The sequence below is a fragment of the Coturnix japonica genome, unplaced genomic scaffold (genome assembly GCF_054131305.1).
Source record: "Coturnix japonica strain WE unplaced genomic scaffold, WE-NBRP24 Scf078, whole genome shotgun sequence".
In the NCBI taxonomy this organism is placed as follows: domain Eukaryota; kingdom Metazoa; phylum Chordata; class Aves; order Galliformes; family Phasianidae; genus Coturnix; species Coturnix japonica.
In genome coordinates, this window is record NW_028188981.1 from 331740 (window position 1) to 349640 (window position 17901).

The 17901-nt window shown below is 55.9% G+C and overlaps 3 protein-coding genes across 5 annotated transcripts in view; 2 read left to right on the forward strand and 1 right to left on the reverse strand.

Annotated features, from left to right (window-relative positions):
* Positions 1-17901, reverse strand: part of LOC146751541 (uncharacterized) — a 91122-nt gene that overhangs the window by 25949 nt on the left and 47272 nt on the right. The window contains exons 6-8 of one of the 3 annotated variants that reach the window (XM_085534165.1): positions 17493-17555; positions 16721-16865; positions 15278-16586 (exon numbers count right to left, since the gene is read on the reverse strand). The exons of 1 other annotated variant lie outside the window; for it this stretch is intronic. In XM_085534165.1, coding sequence (XP_085390291.1) covers positions 16256-16586; positions 16721-16865; positions 17493-17555 — 539 coding nt within the window. In that variant the 3' untranslated portion in view covers positions 15278-16255. Of the gene's footprint in view, positions 1-15277; positions 16587-16720; positions 16866-17492; positions 17556-17901 lie in introns of those variants that run through there. One more of the 3 variants, XM_085534168.1, reaches the window with a different exon arrangement.
* On the forward strand, positions 609-3459 carry LOC107309800 (E3 ubiquitin-protein ligase PHF7-like). Its single transcript, XM_085534207.1, has 9 exons — positions 609-714; positions 856-947; positions 1039-1137; positions 1375-1499; positions 1689-1851; positions 1943-2187; positions 2272-2382; positions 2533-2651; positions 2817-3459. Exons 1-9 carry the CDS (start codon positions 627-629, stop codon positions 3431-3433), a joined length of 1659 nt encoding a protein of 552 aa, XP_085390333.1. The 5' UTR covers positions 609-626; the 3' UTR covers positions 3434-3459.
* LOC146751543 (uncharacterized) lies at positions 11152-13093 on the forward strand. Its single transcript, XM_085534197.1, has 4 exons — positions 11152-11187; positions 11366-11476; positions 11628-11746; positions 11887-13093. The coding sequence occupies exons 1-4, from the start codon at positions 11156-11158 to the stop codon at positions 12225-12227; spliced, it is 603 nt and encodes a 200-aa protein (XP_085390323.1). The 5' UTR covers positions 11152-11155; the 3' UTR covers positions 12228-13093.

The window sequence follows — 17901 nt, forward strand, 5'->3', positions numbered from 1 at the left end:
CGGGCCCTGCATGGAGCAGATGTGAGCCTCTATGTTCCCCTAGCTCCCCTCTCCACCACAGGCAGAACCCCAGCACCTCTCCCAGTGTCGGGTAGCTGTGTGCAGGAATACTTTGCTCTCACCTGGCTCTCTCGAGCCGGTGGCCTCCTGTGTCCCCTCGGACATCATGTGCTTCACGGTGAGCTCTCGCAGAGTGTCTATCCCAGCAATACCAGGCTTCGTCCTCTGCGTGCCAACCTATGGGAGAAGCAGAACGAGGCTGAGTTGGCAGCTCAGGCCCCCAAGTGTTGGGGAACCCTCCTCCCTCAGTAGCCTCAGGCAGCCCCTTCCTCCCTGCTCACCTCACAAGTGCCCTGTGAGGTGTGATGGTGTCACAGAGGGTGTCACGGAACGCCCATTGTGATGCGCAGGCTGTGGAGCAGAGCTGAGGCTGCGGGGCTCAGGCCCAGCTCAGTGCGACTTGTGAGGTGAGCAGGGAGGAAGGGGCTGCCTGAGGCTGCCAAGGGAGGGAGGGAGGGAGGGATGGAGGAGGGTTCCCCAGTTCTCGCTTGGGGGCCTGAGCTGCCAACTCAGCCTGGTCCCGTTTCTCACATAGGTTGGCACGCAGAGGACAAAGCCCAGCAGTGATGGGACAGACACTCTGCACTTGGTTGCGGTCGATGCGCACGGCGTGTGCAGAGACACAGGAGGCTGCCAGCTCGGGAGAGCTGCCAGGTGAGAGCCAAGTATCCCTCCATCCACGGCCTGTGGCCTTGCCCCCCAGCTGGCACAAACGGCACATAGCAGCCCCAGGGACACCCCCCGGGGGCACCTGGCCCCGCAAGGCGCTCACTGCTGTTCCTCTCTCCTCTCCAGCATGTGTGCTCTGTGGCCTAGTGGATGAGGACTCGGGCATCCTTGGGTGGAAACAGAGCATTCGCGGATTGAATTACCATGAATTTTGTGCGGTGAGTTCCCTTGTGTCTCCTGCCACCTTCCTCCAATCAGTGATTCCCTCCTTTCTGCCCTAACTAGACTGTGCTCTTTCCTCCTGTACAGAGATTTGCCAACGGTCTTTGTGAACACGTGCAAGACAACAACGAGGCACGTTTTGGTTTCAAAGACCTGACACGCACAGTGAGGGAGGCAGAGCAGACGGTGAGCACTGGACCGGAACAGGGAGCTTGGTGCCAGGAGAGCTTAGCCTGGCCCCAAGAAAGCAATCCCAGCCCCTCCTCCCAGCTCCAGGAGAAATCCCTGCCCTTGCAGACCAGCCCTGTTCACCAGGCAGCTCTGCAGAGTGCCACCCAGCCCAGCCCGCATCATGTGCCCTGCGTAGCACCCGCTGCGTAGGCCCTGAGCCTGCAGCTGATGGGGGCTGTTCTGCTTTTTCAGCTCTGCTTCGTCTGTGGCATTTCGGGGGCCAGCATCACCTGCGCAGAGCCGGGATGTGAGCGGAGCTTCCATCTCCCCTGCGCTTATCAGGGCCAATGCGTCACCCAATACTTCAGAGAGTTCAGGTAAGGGCTGCCAGGTGTGTCCTGTGGGCCTCCAACCCTGCTGTCGGCTCCAGACAAAGCAGCGAGGAACGCGCTGTTACACCTCCCTGCAGCCTGACAGAGCCAGAGCCAAGGCCTGGGGCTCCTTCCCGTTCCTCTGCCCTCCTCACAGCCCTTCTCACCTGGACCATCCCTTCCATCTTCCCCCAGGTCCTTCTGCTGGGAGCACTGCCCGCAGCAGGCAGTGCAGGCAGAACCGGCGGCGAACACGACCTGCGTCATGTGCATGGAGCCCGTAGGTGACAGCAGGTCGTACAGCACCATGGTGTGCCCAGCCTGCCAACACGCCTGGTTCCACCGGGCCTGCATCCAGGTAGGAGCCCCCCCCTTGCCCCACGGGCACCACAGGCGCTCAGCAGCACCAGGCCCGGCTCACACCCACACTGCTTGTGTTTCTGCTGCAGAGAATGGCCCTGTGCTCTAGATATCACAACTTCCAGTGCCCCCAATGTAGAGACCAACAGACGTTCCAACCAGAGATGCTGACTGTGGGGATCCGAATCTCAAACAGGTTGGTGTCTTTCAGCCAGCTCTTGAGGTGTGAGGGAACAAGAGCTGTGCCCGCCCAAGGACTGCCCCGGCAGGCCTGGCCCTTGGCAACCGTTCACATGGACCTCAGCGCCATTGGGAAGCTGGAACCAGGGATAAAGTGGATGGGGATGGGTGGATTTCATGGGTTACTTTTAGTCCTGGGCCAGTGAGTGCTCATCCCATTCCCACCCTTCTCTGGCAGGATTTCTTTATGGTGGGAAAACAACGCCTATGAAGGACTGGCAGTTTGGCACCGACGCTGCCATGCCAGCAACTGCCTTTATCCCCGTGGCAGAGCACAGTCAGGAGAGGGGTGAGTGACCTCAGCTGCCCTCTGGGGCTCTGCGTGGCATCGCAGCCTCACCACGGGCTGGGGGAGCACAGACTGAGCACCAGAGCTGTGCCGGGCACTCCCTGGCTCAGGTGCTCTGTTCTCATGGCCACAACCCATTGCTTTCCACAGGCCCTGGCAGCTGCTCCTCTGCAGCTCCTGTGCTGCACGAGGCACGCACCGGCGTTGTTCCTTCTTGAGTAACGGCACAACCAGTTGGGAGTGCAACGCCTGTGCTGGAGAGGGCACCGGTAAGAGGCAAACAGCCGCGTGCTGCTGGGCTGGGGCCAGGCCAGGCCTGGCAGCGGCTGTTCAGAGCAGCCCTGCTCCAGTCCCTCCAGCCCGAGACAAACAGGAGCCAGTTCCACCCCATGGCTGGAATTCCATCCTGCTCACCTTCCTGCCTCCCCTTACAGCCTCCAGCACCAGCTCCAGTCTTGCTGGCTTCAGCACCACCAGCCAGCAGGGACTGCAGCCGATTCTATCGTATGTGACACCAGAGAGCAGCAGCTCCGGCACCACCAGCCAGGCACCATCGGAGCCAGCTCCCAGTTCCAGCGTGCCTGAGAGCAGTGGCCTGTCCAGCCAGAACAGGCCAGAACGGAGGAGACCTTGCCGGCCATTCCACCGCAATGCTGCACTGGGCTACAACCTCAGGTGCAGGCAGGGACAGCGGGCCCGGACAAGAAGCCGCTCTCCGTTGCAGCGCCGGGCCCCAGAATTTCCGAGCCGGCCCCAGAGACACCTTGGGAGCAGGCAGACAGCAAGCCCAGGTGCTCAGAGCTGCAGCTACACCACACCGGCAGCACCGGGGTCCTCCAGGGCTTCCACAACAGCCGACGGAAGCCCATCCATACATCCAGGGCGGGCCCGGACTCGAAGCCGCTCGCCTCTCCATCGTCGGGCTGCCGAGACCAACAGCCGGCCCCCAAGACGCCGCACGAGCCGGTCCAGGCGGCGAGGGCCAGCCCAGGGGCGGAGCCGCTCCCGGGTACCACGTCGGGCCCGGCACATCACCAGCCGGCCCTGCTGATGCCGCGGGAGTAGCAGCGTGCAACCTATATGCTGGCACCGATCCTCAGAGTCCAGCACCATTCACTGAGAGTTCTCACAGGCCAGCGCCCGCGTGGACCATTGGACCTGACACCTCAGTGGCCTTTTCCAGCCTTCATGATTCTGACCATCTCAACAGCTGTGACACCGAGTGCGATAAGCAAAACGCATGGCAAAAAGCACTCTGTGATAGACAGCAATGTTTCAGCTGTTTCCATATATTATTATATTATTTATGTATATATTTTACTTTATAATATTTTATAATATTATTTAGTTATATCTTATGTTTATATATTTATTTATTATATCCCTTAATAAACTTCCCCACCCTATTTCTGTGTCATGTTTTGGTTTGTTACAGATCACTCGCAGTGTCAGTAGTACCATGCAGTGTAAAGGCCGGGGCTGCTCCAGGCGCTGCCGCAGAGACGGCTCAAGGCCTGGCAGGAAGCACCAGCCCTGCTCATGGGGAAGGCTGAAGCAGACAGCAGAGTGCTGCCCAGGAGATGGCAGTGTTAGTAGAGGCAAAGTGTGCTGCAGAGGCTGTCGGTAACAGCAGCACAGCTGCAGGCTCCGCTCTGCGTCGCCTGGTCGAGCTCTGCTGACTGCCACCATTACGGGCAGGCCCAGCTCAGCCTTGCACCCCGCATGCACAGACTGTGATAGACAGTTAGCAATGTTTCAGCTGTTCCTGTATATCAGTCAACATCACCAGCTGGCCCTACTGTTGCCGTAGGAGGGCCGGCTGATGATGTGAACTTCCTAACCAATGTCATCCGAATCCATCCCAAGAAAACTTAATTCCTTCATGCCACTGTCAGTTTAGTTCTTCTCTGCCTTTCCAGTCTTCTCTGTGTTCATCATCCTGCACACAGATCTGGTTACTGGGGACTCTGCTTCTATGGGGTGTCCCAGACACCCCCCTCTGCTGCACTCACCTTGTTGGGGTCTTCCTGCCCCTCAGTGTGCAGCAGCACCAAGGTCACTTCAGGCCGGTGTGGGTGTGGCAGGCACCATTTCTAGATGCCCTTGGCCATGAGGGAATGGTGCTGCAGCTGTAGATGGAGGGGCTGCAGGGGGGAGGCAGCTCTTGCAGCAGCGCACAGTCAGGGGCCCGGTGCCGAACCTGTCTTGGGACCGGTGCTCTTTAACATCTTTATTAATGACATCAATGAGGGAATGGAGTGCACCCTCAGCAAGTTTGCTGACGACACCAAGCTGAGTGGTGCGGTCGATACGGTGGAAGGAAGGGATGCCATTCAGAGGGACCTCAACAGGCTGGAAAGCTGGGCTCGGGTGAACCTAATGAGGTTCAACACAGCAAAGTGCAAGGTTTTGCACTTGGGCCGGAAGAACCCCAGGCACCTGTACAGGCTGGGAGGAGTGGTCCTTGAGAGCAGCTCGGCAGAGAAGGACCTGGGGGTCCTGATGGACGAAAGACTCAACATGAGCCAGCAGTGCGCTCTGGCAGCCCAGAAAGCAAATGGGATCCTGGGCTCCATCAGGAGAGGGGTGGTCAGCAGGGATAGGGAGGTGATTGTCCCTCTCTACTCGGCTCTTGTGAGGCCCCATCTGGAGTACTGTGTCCAGGTGTGGAGCCCTCAGTACAAAAAAGACATGGAGATTTTGGAAAGGGTCCAGAGGAGGGACAGGAAGATGATCAGGGGGCTGGAGCCTCCTTGGATGTTAGGGGGAAGTTCTTTACTAGGAGAATGGTTAGGCCCTGGCACAGGCTGCCCAGGGATGTTGTGGATGCCCCGTCCTTGGAGGTGTTCAAGACCAGGTTGGACGGGGCCCTGGGCAACCTGATCTAGTAAATGTGTCTGTTTGGTGGCCCTGCTAGGCAGGGGGGTTGGAACTACATGATCCTTGAGGTCCCTTCCAACCCGGGTCATTCTGTGTGATTCTGTGTGATTCTGTGTGTTGCTGCTGCTGAAGGCACTGGGCGGCACATCCACCCTCCTGGCCCCACCTGAACGCTGCGGGGCCTGTGGCTCCAGCACTATCCCAGTCAAGCGTTTACGTGTTGCTGTCATGTTCTTCAGGCTCTGCTTGTGGGCTATTGGCCTCTGATTACCTTTCCTTCCAATAAACGACTCACAGAATCACAGAATCTCTATGGTTGGCCAAGACCAGGCTAAGATCACTGAGTCCCACTGACCACCCCCCAGCTGCCCACTGCCCACGTCCCTCAGGGCCACATCCCCACACTTCTGGAGCACCTCCATGGACGCTGACTCCCCAGCTCCCTGGGCAGCTGTGCCAGTGCCCGACCGCTCTTTCAGCACACATCTTCTTCCTAACATCCAACGGGGACCTCCCGTGTTGCAAATGGGAACTCTCCCAATGTACCCAACATGAAAACCCATGAAAGAAGCAGAGTCCAAACCAAGATGTGGTCTATTTCTCCCATCTAGGACATCCTCCTTCCTCTCTCCCAGGAAACACAGCATTTAGGCCAAGTGCAGCAAACTTCATCCCTGCGCCTGTCCCAGATACCGGGAAAGCAAGCTGCCTGTCTGATGCTGTGAAGGAAGCAGCCGCCTCAAGGGCCCATCCCTTCACATTCTTCTGTGGGCTGACTGCAGCCCTGAGCCCACCTGCACCTCTCTGCAGCTGAGCAGCTTGCAATGGGCCCACAGCACTGTGGGGGTCAGCACCGCTGTCCTCCAGGCGGGGGCGAGCTGCGGTGCTCAGCAGAGGGTTTGCAGGGCAGTTCTGAAACCCCTTCCATAAATATCACTCTCATTTTGTTGCGTGTGATTTGCTTTTCCGCACAACCCTTTTCACTCACACCTCGGTGGGAAGCTGCTTTGAATGACAATTTATGATTATGCAGCTCCTTTCACACCTACATAGAGCCTTTGCTTTAAGCTTGCACGTGATATTCTGCTGCCTTTGGGTCCATGGGAACAGCTAGGGCAGGAAAATGCAGTGGAAGTGAGCAAGTTGTACCTTGTGGCTTATGTGAAGAGAATTAATCACATGAAAAACCCTATCAGAAGAATCTACAGGCAGCAGGTGAGACCGGCGGAGTTCAGTTGATGCACAAAGGCAGCTTTTATCCAGAACTTTGGCTCTTTGCTTGGAGCAGGGCATACAAAAAGCAGGTCGAGGTTTTTCAGGGGATCCTGCAACGTTGCTGCTACAGAGGAATCTTTTAATGCTTTGCAAAGCATCCAGGTGTAGAATATAAAGAGAAGATTTCAGCTGTACAGTGTGGTATTTCAAATTAACATTTGGTGTGATTCAGAGTAAGATTATCTGATCTCTTTTCCTGCAAACACTTGGAAGAGTTCCATCGAGGGGTTTATTGTGAGAGACACATCTGTGGAGGAGCTGAGTGGGGGGGCTGGAGTGTGCTGGCACCACTGCAAGGGGAAGGGTGTGCTGGCCATGCTCTGCTGCCAGTGTGCTGGGCTGGGGGCTCCTGGGCATCTGTGTGCTTCTGGGAAACCATGCTGGAGATGTGGAAAGATGAGAGAAAACATGTAATGTCCTCTGTCCCAAGTGAGACCCGTTCAGATCCTAGGCTGCTTTAGGTGCTGTGTGACAGAGGAAGGAGCTGCCAGCTCACCACATCCTGCCTTGGCAAGCAGAGCCCAGCTTGCTTGCTGGTGGCCCTCCCAGAGATAGCGTCAGTCTTAATTTGCAACAGGTGGATGCTGGCCTGAAAGTGCACAGTGCGTCTTGGCTACCTCTAGGCATGATTTGTGTGCCAATACAGTGCAAAACCCCAGCAACCAGTCTGCGGGGACAGGGAGCAGGAGGCCCGAGAAGGTGGTTGCAGGGGGAATATTTTGGCAGCGGGGTCTTCAACTCTTCATTATGAGGGAAAACCTGGGATGGATTGCTCTGAGGTCAGCTCGAGCCGGTGTGGAGTGTTTTGAAGCAGAACCCCAAGCTGATCTGCAGCCTTCCCGCCCTGGCCAGCAGCAGGGGCACAAAGTGTGGCTTAATTCCAACCCTGAAGGAAAAATGATTTCTTCACATGATGCTGCTTGCTGGCTGCTGGTGGCAAAGTATGGGCTGGGACATGTGGCAGTGTGCATGGCCGGGCAGGACGGGTTCTGAGTCAGAAGCTTTTGTGATGTTGCTAAATTCAGCTTTTCCTGCTATCTGCTGGGAGATGCTTTGGTGCAGCCTTTCTACCTTCAGAAATACAGTTCAGATCCAGTTCTTGTGAGCTGCACGTATTCACTCTTTAGGCCTCAGAAAAATGGAGTGAGAAGTGCTGCCTCAGACTGGAAGGCATGTGACAGCAATTAAGCATCAAGGCAGCCTGCCTTCCCAGCCAGGACATGGTGCCTTATTTCCCTGTTATCTGGATGTCAGATGATTTCATTTGAAGTTCTAACAAGGCCCCAAACTGAGGATCTGGGAATGCACAGCAGCTTTGCTGTGGTTCTCACTCTGGTTTATTGTATTGTTCCCAAGAAGCCAGATTGTTACCTGGCTGGGGCTAAGCGAGGAGGTAATACCTACCTAATGCCATATTATACAGAATTTTTTCCCAGCCCCATGCAGTGCCTCAAATCCCATCCATCATTCCCCAAGTGCTAGGAGGCAGCACTCTTGCCTCCATCTCAGTAGATACACCAGGACCAGCTTGGTGTCAAAGGTTCGGATCTGGTCTGAGTTCATAATAGCCCTCATGCAGTAGTGACTGGCTCCCAGCAGCTCACTTGCTCACTGATTCCAGGGAAGTAACAATCAGATTTGCCATCAAACTGTCTCTGACACACCAAGAAGTATCTTTTCCAAGGAAGGACTTAATGCGATCCTCTTCTGCTGTTTCTTTTTTAATATGTTTTTATTATTTTTATAGCACAAGAAGCAGAAGCTGCAGAAGAAAATACTGCAGAGGCATCACGTCTCCCCTCTCAGATGTGAGAAGCAAAGGCTTTGTGGTGGAATGGGGGAAAGCTTTGCTTCTAGGTTTCTGAGCTTTGGCACAAGTCCCTGTGGGATCCACGTTCCTGGGCCTCCCCAGCCTCTGCACAGTGGTGTTTTGCAAAAGTAGGGCTGGTGCTGGAGTAAGCAAAGAATAATGCAGAGGTGCTCAAGGCAGCAATGCAGTCTGGATGCCACACTTATGGTGAATGGCTCCAAGCTGACTGCTGCCACCATGAACCTCTGTCATCACAGAGAGCCCATATCCTGGGACTGAAAACCCACCACACTCATGGATGTGAGCTCCTCTCTGCAGCCCCTTCCCTGGAGCAACTCTGACCCAAAGGAGCAGAGCTCACCCAAAATTAACATGGGTGTTTTGCTGGAAAGCTTGAGGGAGTTCCTGAGGATTTTCAGTTTTCTGCTATGTCAACCAAATGCAGGTTAAGACTGACCCCTAAAGGGCAGCAAGGACCTGTTAGATCTCAGAACAGCCTCATAAACTCCCAAAACCTTCATAAACTGATTCACCTGCGGCTTTGAGCCACAATAAAAGTTGATTTGGAAATAAACCAGCATATATTCTAGTCTGCAAAATCTGTCAACTTTAGCAGAAAATGTGCTGTCTGGGGAGCTGGGGGGGTCAGCATCCATGGAGGTGCTCCAGAAGCGTGGGGATGTGGCCCTGAGGGACGTGGGCAGTGGGAAGCTGGGGGGTGGGACTTGGTGATCTCAGAGGTCTTTGCCAAGCATTGAGATTCTGTGATTCTGTGAGTCGTTTAGAGTCATTTATTGGAATGAGAGGTACACTATCAGCGGCCAACAGACCACAAGCAGAGCCTGGAGAACATGATGGCAACACGTAAACGCTCGACTGGGAAACTGCTGGAGCCACAGGCCCCGCAGCGTTCAGGTGGGGCCAGGATGGTGGATGTGTCGCCCAGTGCCTTCGGCAGCAGCAACACACCGGGTTCCAGCAGGGCTGTGTCCGGCACCGGGACCCTGACTGTGCGCTGCTGCAAGAGCTGCCTCCCCCCTGCTTGGGTGCCCCCAGCCCTGTGAGGTGTGATGGTTCCACAGGGGGTGGCACAGAGCGGCCATTGTGACTTGCAGGGTGTGGAGCAGAGCTGAGGCTGCGGGGCTCAGGCCCAGATCAGTGCGACTTGTGAGGTGAGCAGGGAGGAAGGGGCTGCCTGAGGCTACTGAGGGAGGAGGGTTCCCCAGCACTTGGGGGCCTGAGCTGCCAACTCAGCCTCGTTCTGCTTCTCCCATAGGTTGGCACGCAGAGGACGAAGCCTGGTATTGCTGGGATAGACACTCTGTGAGAGCTCACCGTGAAGCACATGATGTCCGAGGGGACACAAGAGGCCACCGGCTCAAGAGAGCCAGGTGAGAGCAAAGTATTCCTGCACGCAGCTCCCCGACACTGGGCAGAGAGGTGCTGGGGTTCTGCCTGTGGTGGAGAGGGGAGCTGGGGGAACATAGAGGCTCACATCTGCTCCATGCAGGGCCCCTCTGTTCCTTGGCCAGGGGGGCTGCAGTTGGGCTGTGGCTGACTGCTGGCACTGCTGGGCCTACCGTGTCCCTTCCCCTCCATGGCTTCTGGGGCACCTGGCCCTGCAAGGTGCTCACTGCTGTTCCTCTCTCCTCTCCAGCATGTGTGCTCTGTGGTCAAGTGGAGGAGGACTTGAGCATATATGGGCACAAACATGAGAAACTTGGGTTCAGCTTCCATACTTTTTGTGTGGTGAGTTCCCTCATGGCTGCTGCCATCTTCATCCAAGGAATGGTTGCCTCCTTTCTGCCCTAACAAGGTCATGGTTTTACTTCTCATACAGATATTTTCCACTGGTCTTTGTCAACCTGGAAATGCAGGTTGCTTTGAAGAAGACCTGATACGCGCAATCAGGCAGGCAGAGCAGACGGTGAGCACTGGACCGGAACAGGGAGCTTGGTGCCAGGAGAGCTTAGCCTGGCCCCAAGAAAGCAATCCCAGCCCCTCCTCCCAGCTCCAGGAGAAATCCCTGCCCTTGCAGACCAGCCCTGTTCACCAGGCAGCTCTGCAGAGTGCCACTCAGCCCTGCCCGCATCCTGCGCCCTGCGTAGCACCTGCTGCGTAGGCCCTGAGCCTGCAGCTGATGGGGGCTGTTCTGCTTTTTCCAGCTCTGCTTCGTCTGTGGCAAACTGGGGGCCAGCATCACCTGTGCAGAGCCGGGATGTGAGAGGAGTTTCCACCTGTCCTGCGCCTCTGGGGGTGAATGTGTCACCCAATACTTCGGAGAGTTCAGGTAAGAGCTGCCAGGTGTGTCCTGTGGGCCTCCAACCCTGCTGTCAGCATCAGCCAAAGCAGTGAGGAACGTGCTGTGACACCTCCCAGCAGCCTGACAGAGCCAGAGCCAAGGCCTGGGGCTCCTTCCCGTTCCTCTGCCCCCCTCGCAGCCCTTCTCACCTGGAGCATCCCTTCCATCTTCCCCCAGGTCCTACTGCTGAGTCCATCGTCCACATCAAGCACTGGAACCAGCATCAGCGCAGGACACGACCTGCATCATTTGCATGGAGCCCATGGATGACAGCAGGTCGTATACCACCATGTCATGTCCAGCCTGCCAACACGCCTGGTTCCACCGGGCCTGCATCCAGGTAGGAGCCCTCCTCTTGCCCCACGGGCACTGCAGGCGCTCAGCAGCACCAGGCCCGGCTCACACCCACACTGCTTGTGTTTCTGCTGCAGGAACAGGCCCTGCGTGCAGGGATTTACTGCTTCCAGTGCCCCCTCTGCAGAGACAGGGACTGGCTTGTTACAGATATGCTCACTATGGGGATCCGAATCCCATTCAGGTTGGTGTCCTTCAGACAGCTCTTGAGATGCCTGGCCCTTGGCAGCCATTCACATGGGCCTCAGCATCATTGGGAAGCTGGAACCAGGGATAAGGTGGATGGGGATGGATGGATTTCATGGGTTACTTTTAGTCCTGGGCCAGTGAGTGCTCATCCCATTCCCTCTCTTCTCTGGCAGAAAACCAACATGGGAGGACAACAATGCCTATGCAGCACTGGGAGATCGGCACCAACGCTGCGATGCCAGCAGCTGCCTTTACCCCCACGGCAGGGAGCAGTCAGGAGAGGGGTGAGTGACCTCAGCTGCCCTCTGGGGCTCTGCGTGGCATCGCAGCCTCACCACGGGCTGGGGGAGTACAGAGTGAGCACCAGAGCTCTGCCTGGCACTCCCTGGCTCAGGGCACTTTGTCCTCACGGCCACAACCCGTTGCTTTCCACAGGCCCTGGCAGCTGCTCCTCTGCAGCTCCTGTGCTGCACAAGGCACGCACCGACTCTGCTCCAACTTGAGTCAGGTCACAACCAGCTGGGAGTGCGACAGCTGTGCTGGAGAGGGCACCGGTAAGAGGCAAACAGCCTCGTGCTGCCGGGCTGGGGCCAGGCGAGGCCTTGCTCAAGTCCCTTTGGCCCGGGACAGATGGGAACCTGTCCCACCCCGTGGTTGAAGATCTGTCCCATTCACCTTCTGTCTCTCCTTACAGCTCCCAGCACCAACTTGGACAGCGCTGGCCCCAACACCACCAGCCAGCACGGGCTGCAGGCATCTCAAAGCTCTATGACAACAGAGAGCAGCAGCTCCGGCAGCAGCAGCCAGGCACCATCGGGTCCAGATCCCAGTTCCCAGGTGCCTGAGCCACTGTCCAGACATCCAGGGCGGGCCCGGACTCGAAGCCGCTCGCCTCTCCATCGTCGGGCTGCCGAGACCAACAGCCGGCCCCCAAGACGCCGCACGAGCCGGTCCAGGCGGCGAGGGCCAGCCCAGGGGCGGAGCCGCTCCCGGGTACCACGTCGGGCCCGGCACATCACCAGCCGGCCCTGCTGATGCCGCGGGAGTAGCAGCGTGCAACCTACATGCTGGCACCGATCCTCAGAGTCCAGCACCATTCACTGAGAGTTCTCACAGGCCAGCGCCCGCGTGGACCATTGGACCTGACACCTCAGTGGCCTTTTCCAGCCTTCATGATTCTGACCATCTCAACAGCTGTGACACTGAGTGCGATAAGCAAAACCCATGGCAAAAAGCACTCTGTGATAGACAGCAATGTTTCAGCTGTTTCCATATATTATTATATTATTTATGTATATTTTTTACTTTATAATATTTTATAATATTATTTAGTTATATCTTATTTTTATATATTTATTTATTATATTACCTAATAAACTTCCCCACCCTATTTCTGTGTCATGTTTTGCTTTGTTACAAATCACTCGCAGTGTCAGTAGTACCATGCAGTGTAAAGGCCGGGGTTGCTCCAGGCGCTTCCGCCCACCAAGTGCAATAAGCAAAACCCATGGCCAAAAGCACTCTGTGATAGACAGTTAGCAATGTTTCAGCTGTTCCTATATATCAGTTAACATCACCAGCCGGCCCTACTCATGCTGTAGGAGGGACGGCTGGTGATGTTAACTTCCTATCCAATGTCATCCAAATCCATCCCAAGAAAACTTAATTCCTTCATGCCACTGTCAGTTTAGTTCTTCTCTGCCTTTCCCGAGGTGGGCAGCTTTAGGGCCTGGATCCAAGGGCTTCCCTTCCCCAGCACCCAACCCATTCCTTCCTCCGCACAGCCCGGTTCAGGCTGAGCTGGGTTCTGGCCCTGACTCCAGCGGGGTGCAGCGTTTCCAACGCACAACATGGAGGAGTCCAGACTGGCAGCTGCAGCCCCCTTCTGGGGCACACATCTTCCACACACTCAAGAAACCTCCTAGGTTGCTGCTTCTGCACTCTGCTGTATTTCCAGCATAGATCAGGGAAGTCCAAGTCTACCCCTTCTTCCTTGCCTCTCCCTTCTGAAGAGTTTATAGCCCTTCCCTGCAGAAATACAGCCATGAGAATTGTCCCACAGTGTCTCGTTAATGGCAGCTAAGTCCTAGTTTGCGTCATGCACGATGGCTTCCAGCTCCTACCTGTACTTACTGGGGCTGCTTGGCAGCATGAGGAGCTCCATCCTTTAGGACTCTGGAGCAGATAATGAGAGAGGGTGGGGAAGCCCACAGGGATTCAGGACATGGTGTGCATGGCATGGAGCTGGGGAAGCCTCCCAACACTTTGAGATAGCCACTGCCAGTCAGGGACAGATCCCAGCAGTCCCTGCTGAGCATGAGAACAAGGACACAGACACACAGAGTGTAACTTTGCTGAGGGATTAATTGATCATCAGAGGGTGTCACTGATCATCGGGATTTTCACTGGGCACCAGAGGGCAGCACTGGTCATCAGAGGATGTCAGAAAGCAGCACTGGCAAGGAGGAGCCTTGCCCCTGCATGGTTTGTCCCAAGGACTCAGGGCAGGAGAAGGACAGGCATCAGCCAAGAGACCCGGGGCAGGACATTGAGTCCCCTGGGGACAGAAGCCACAGCCTCTGTCCCAGCTGCATGGTGGCTCTGGCCCATCCATAGGGCACTGCCCCCTCCATATCCGTTCCTCTGCACGGCCCCATAGAGCGCAAGGGAAGGGCTGGAGGTGACAGTGCCCAGGTCTCCCTGGAACACTCCACGGACAGTTCCCTCCATGCCATCAATTAATTCCCAGCTCCTGATGCCTGGTCCTCAGGGCTGTGGAGACACCCAGGGTCCCCCAAGTGCCCTGTGGGGCTGTAGGTGTCCCTGTGCTGCTCACCTGGACATGCAGATCCAGGGCCACACACCTCAGGCGCAGGGGATTCTCCTCTGTTCTGCTGAGCACATCCTGGGGAGAAAGGGGCTGTTAGGGACACACCAAATGTACTGAGACAGTGGGACACGCTAGGGACAGTAGGACACACTGGGTTGGCGTTGGACATAGGGACAGAGCAGGGGTTTGTGTGGCCCAGAGGGGAATAGGTGTGCCCAGAGACTGGTGGGTGCCAAATAGAGAGGAAGGGGGATCTGAAAAGGAAGAGAATGGGGGAAAATTAAACACAGGGGGTTAGGCACCTAAAGAGATGAGAATCGGGCTGCCAAAGAAAGGAGACCTGTTGGTTCCAAAAGGATGGGATATGGAGACCCAAAGAGAGGGCATTTGGAGCCACAAAGAGAAGGGATTTGGGGGACCCAAAGAAAAGATTACTAGAGTGCAAATGTGGGAAATCTGGATATGCCAAGTTGAGGGGTGGCCTCTAATGGGCAGGGACAGACCCCAGCTGCCCCTGTGGAGCTCTCTACAGAGCCACTCTTGGGCACAATCAGTGTGGCTGCCCAGGCACTCACCACAACAACTTCCAAGTCCGGCACTTGCACAGGTGGCTGTGGGGAGAGGAGTAGGAGAGGGAGTGAGAAAGACGCTGGCATCAGGGACCCCTGTGGCCAATCACCTCCATCCCCACCCCATATCCCCCATGGGTGCTTCACCCAAGCTTTTACTGTGCAGCACAGGAGAGCGAGGAGCTCTGATAAAGTGACTGCTGTCACAGAGTGAGCAGTGACAGCAGGTGTACGAGGTTTACAGCACTGTCTCTCTCCGCTTTCAGATTGTCAGGCCAGCCCACAAAGCAAAATGAAATGGAGGAGGAAGAAAATGTGCTAGTAGTTCTTGCTTAGTTCTAATTGCAAAGCAGATTATTGCCTACTAGTCAGAGCAGGATGGAGCCTGCTGTCTGGTAAACCTTATGCAGAAGCAGTGGCGCTTTTGCATCATGTACTCCCACCCTCGTGCCCTGCCTGAGATGGGCTTTAGGGCATCCACAACCTCTGGGCAGCCTGGGCCAAGGTCTCACTGCCTGTGGGGGAGGAATTTCGTCTACGCATGTACCTCAGTTTCCACACTTAGAGTTTAAAGCCATTCCCACTCGCATTATCACTGTCTGCCAATGCCAGGTAACATGCTAGGTGTGGTAGTGGGTCAGGTAATGACATGACAACAGTACATGGACAACTGTGCTATTATTATATTATATATTATTATATTTTTATTAATTATTATTATTATTATTATTTATAGTTAGTGTGGATCCTGGAAAAATCAGGTTGATGACGGCAGTTTTTCTGTGGATGTCAGATGGTGCCTGAAAATCCACACACTGGGGGTGCTCTCACCTCCTGATGGATGGAGAACGAGAGGGCAGAGGTGGTGCTGGAGGGGACTTGGGGCTGCTGGGCCTGCTCTGTTTCCCCCTGGCAGTGGTTTTTGGGGTGTCTGATGCCCCTGAGCTGACACCCTGAAAGGGGCTGCTCCCACCGCCAAAAGGCTGATGGATGGGAGTGGGAGAGCAGCCTGGGAGGGGAGGGGGGCTTGGGAGTCCTCTGCCGTCCCTTGAAGGAAGATGGGGAGACAGCAGAGGTAATGCTGCAGGGGGCTCGGGGCTGCTGAGCCTACTCTGTTTCCCCCTGGCAGTTGTTTTTGGGGTGTCTGATGCCCTTGAGCTAACACCCATGGGGGACCGCTCCCGCCTCCTAAAGGCTGATGGACAGGAGGGGGGCATGGGACTCCTCTGCTGTCCCTTGAAGGATGATTGAGAGGAGGACAGAGGTGGTGCTGGGGGGGGCTTGTGGCTGCTGGGCCTGCTCTGTTTCCCCCTGGCAGTGGTTTTTGGGGTGTCAGATGCCCCTGAGCTGACACCCTGTTGGAGGCCGATCCCACCTCCTAAAGGCTGATGGATGGAAGGGGGAGAGCAGCCTGGGAGGGGAGGGGGACTTGGGCGTCCTCTGCCGTCCCTTGAAGGATGATGGGGAGGATGGCAGAGGTGGTGCTGCGGGGGTCTCGGGGCTGCTGAGCCTGCTCTGTTTCCCCTTGGCAGTGGTTTTTGGGGTGTCTGATGCCCCTGAGCTGACACCATGGGGGGACCGCTCCCGCCACCTGAAGGACTGTTGGGGGGTGTGGGGGGGCGGCGTTGATACCCGGTGGGGCTGGGGGCTCCTGGGCCTGTCACTCATCTGCCTGTCAGCCGTTCTTTCAGTGATGGCTGATGACTGTAAGCCTTCAGCCCGGGCAGGTTCTTTCCGTCCCCCAAAGGATGGCGGAGGAGGACGGAGGGGTGGCGTTGATGTCTGGTTGGACTGGGGGCTGCTGCACCTGTCAGAGATTCCCAGTTGCATGGAGCCCAGGCTGGTGGTGAGCCATGGACAAGGTGGAGGCAGCTGAGCCCCGCTACTGTCTTGCCTTTCTGTCTGTCAGGCCTCTCAAGGTAGGCAGGCTGTTCATCTGACTCTGAGCTGCAGCTGCTTCTATCATCTTGGGTTTCATCAGCTTCAGATTGTTGCCTGTGGAGAGAGGAACATGATGAGGGCACAGGAGAGCCCCTGCTCTGCTTCCTCACAGAGCGCCCAGCCTGTCTTGGGCTGAAGCCAATTAAAACATCTAACAGCGATGGGGGTGGGGGTAAAGATCAACTCACTGCTTTCTGTTCCTCCACCACCAAATAAGACAGCACAGAACCATCACTACCGATAGGGTAACTGAGATGGCTATAGTAATGTCCAGGTAGTACTTCTGTGCATTTTTAACTTTCTTGGTGTTTGCACGTCCTTCACCATCCACACCTGGAGGAACAATGTGGTCATTGCTGTGTCTTATGTCCTAATGGCAATCTCAAGGAGATCTGACATTGCTACACAATTCTTTTTCATTTTGTTGGCCTCCTGGAACAAGTGAAAATCCTCAGGCTGCAATGCTTCCCCGATTCCAGGGGAAGCAAAGGGAACTCCCAAAGGCACTGCACATCGAGGCACTCTGGAGTCTCTATTTTGCCTCTCAGCTTTGGTTATGCTCTGGCTCTGCCATGGTCCAGGACCATTGATTTGCTCCTTCTTCTCCATCATGCTCTGAGCTTTCTTTTACACTAATCTACCCTTGCCTTGTGAGGCTGGGTAGTGCTGCTGCAGGCAGGCACACCGTGACCCTTTGGGACACGTTGCCTGACTAAACAAAACTCATTAGAGCAGAAGGAGAGCATGTGGATCTGTTTAATCAGTTGCTGCTATGAGTGACATGGACAAGAACCACTGCTGTGTCAGGCAGGGAGTGCTGCCCTGAGCTCCCCACTCCTCGAGGGCCCCTCAGCAGGCACCTGAACCTGCCTCTTCCCTTCTCCTTCCCCTTGGCACGGGCATGAATTACACGCTCCTAGTTTTCAGGAGCTTATCAACTCCTGCCAGATCGTTGCTTACCTGGATTCCTCTGAAAAAGACCATCGATCCAGTTGTGGTGGGCTTCCTGGGACTCTGACAGCACTGTGAAGAATGAGAGAAAGGCAAAGTCTCAGCATGGTGCAGGCACAGAGGAGGCAGAAGGACAAGGAGGCTCCCTCTATGCCATTGTCCCGTCTGTGAGTCAGTGCATCTCTCTGGACCTCAGTTTGCAGGATGGACCCCGCTCCGGGCTGCTGGTGTGCCTGGAGCCTCAAAGGAGGCACAGCAAGCTCTGGAATGCAGTGACTGTGTGAGGGAGGTACGCTGAAGGGTTCTACTCCTTCTCACCGTCTTCTGAATGTGGTTTTGGTGGCCTTGTTCCCAAAAGGACAAAGTTCCTAAGTCCCTGGGAACTGGGTGCAGTGGGAGGGAAGCAACCTCTAACCAT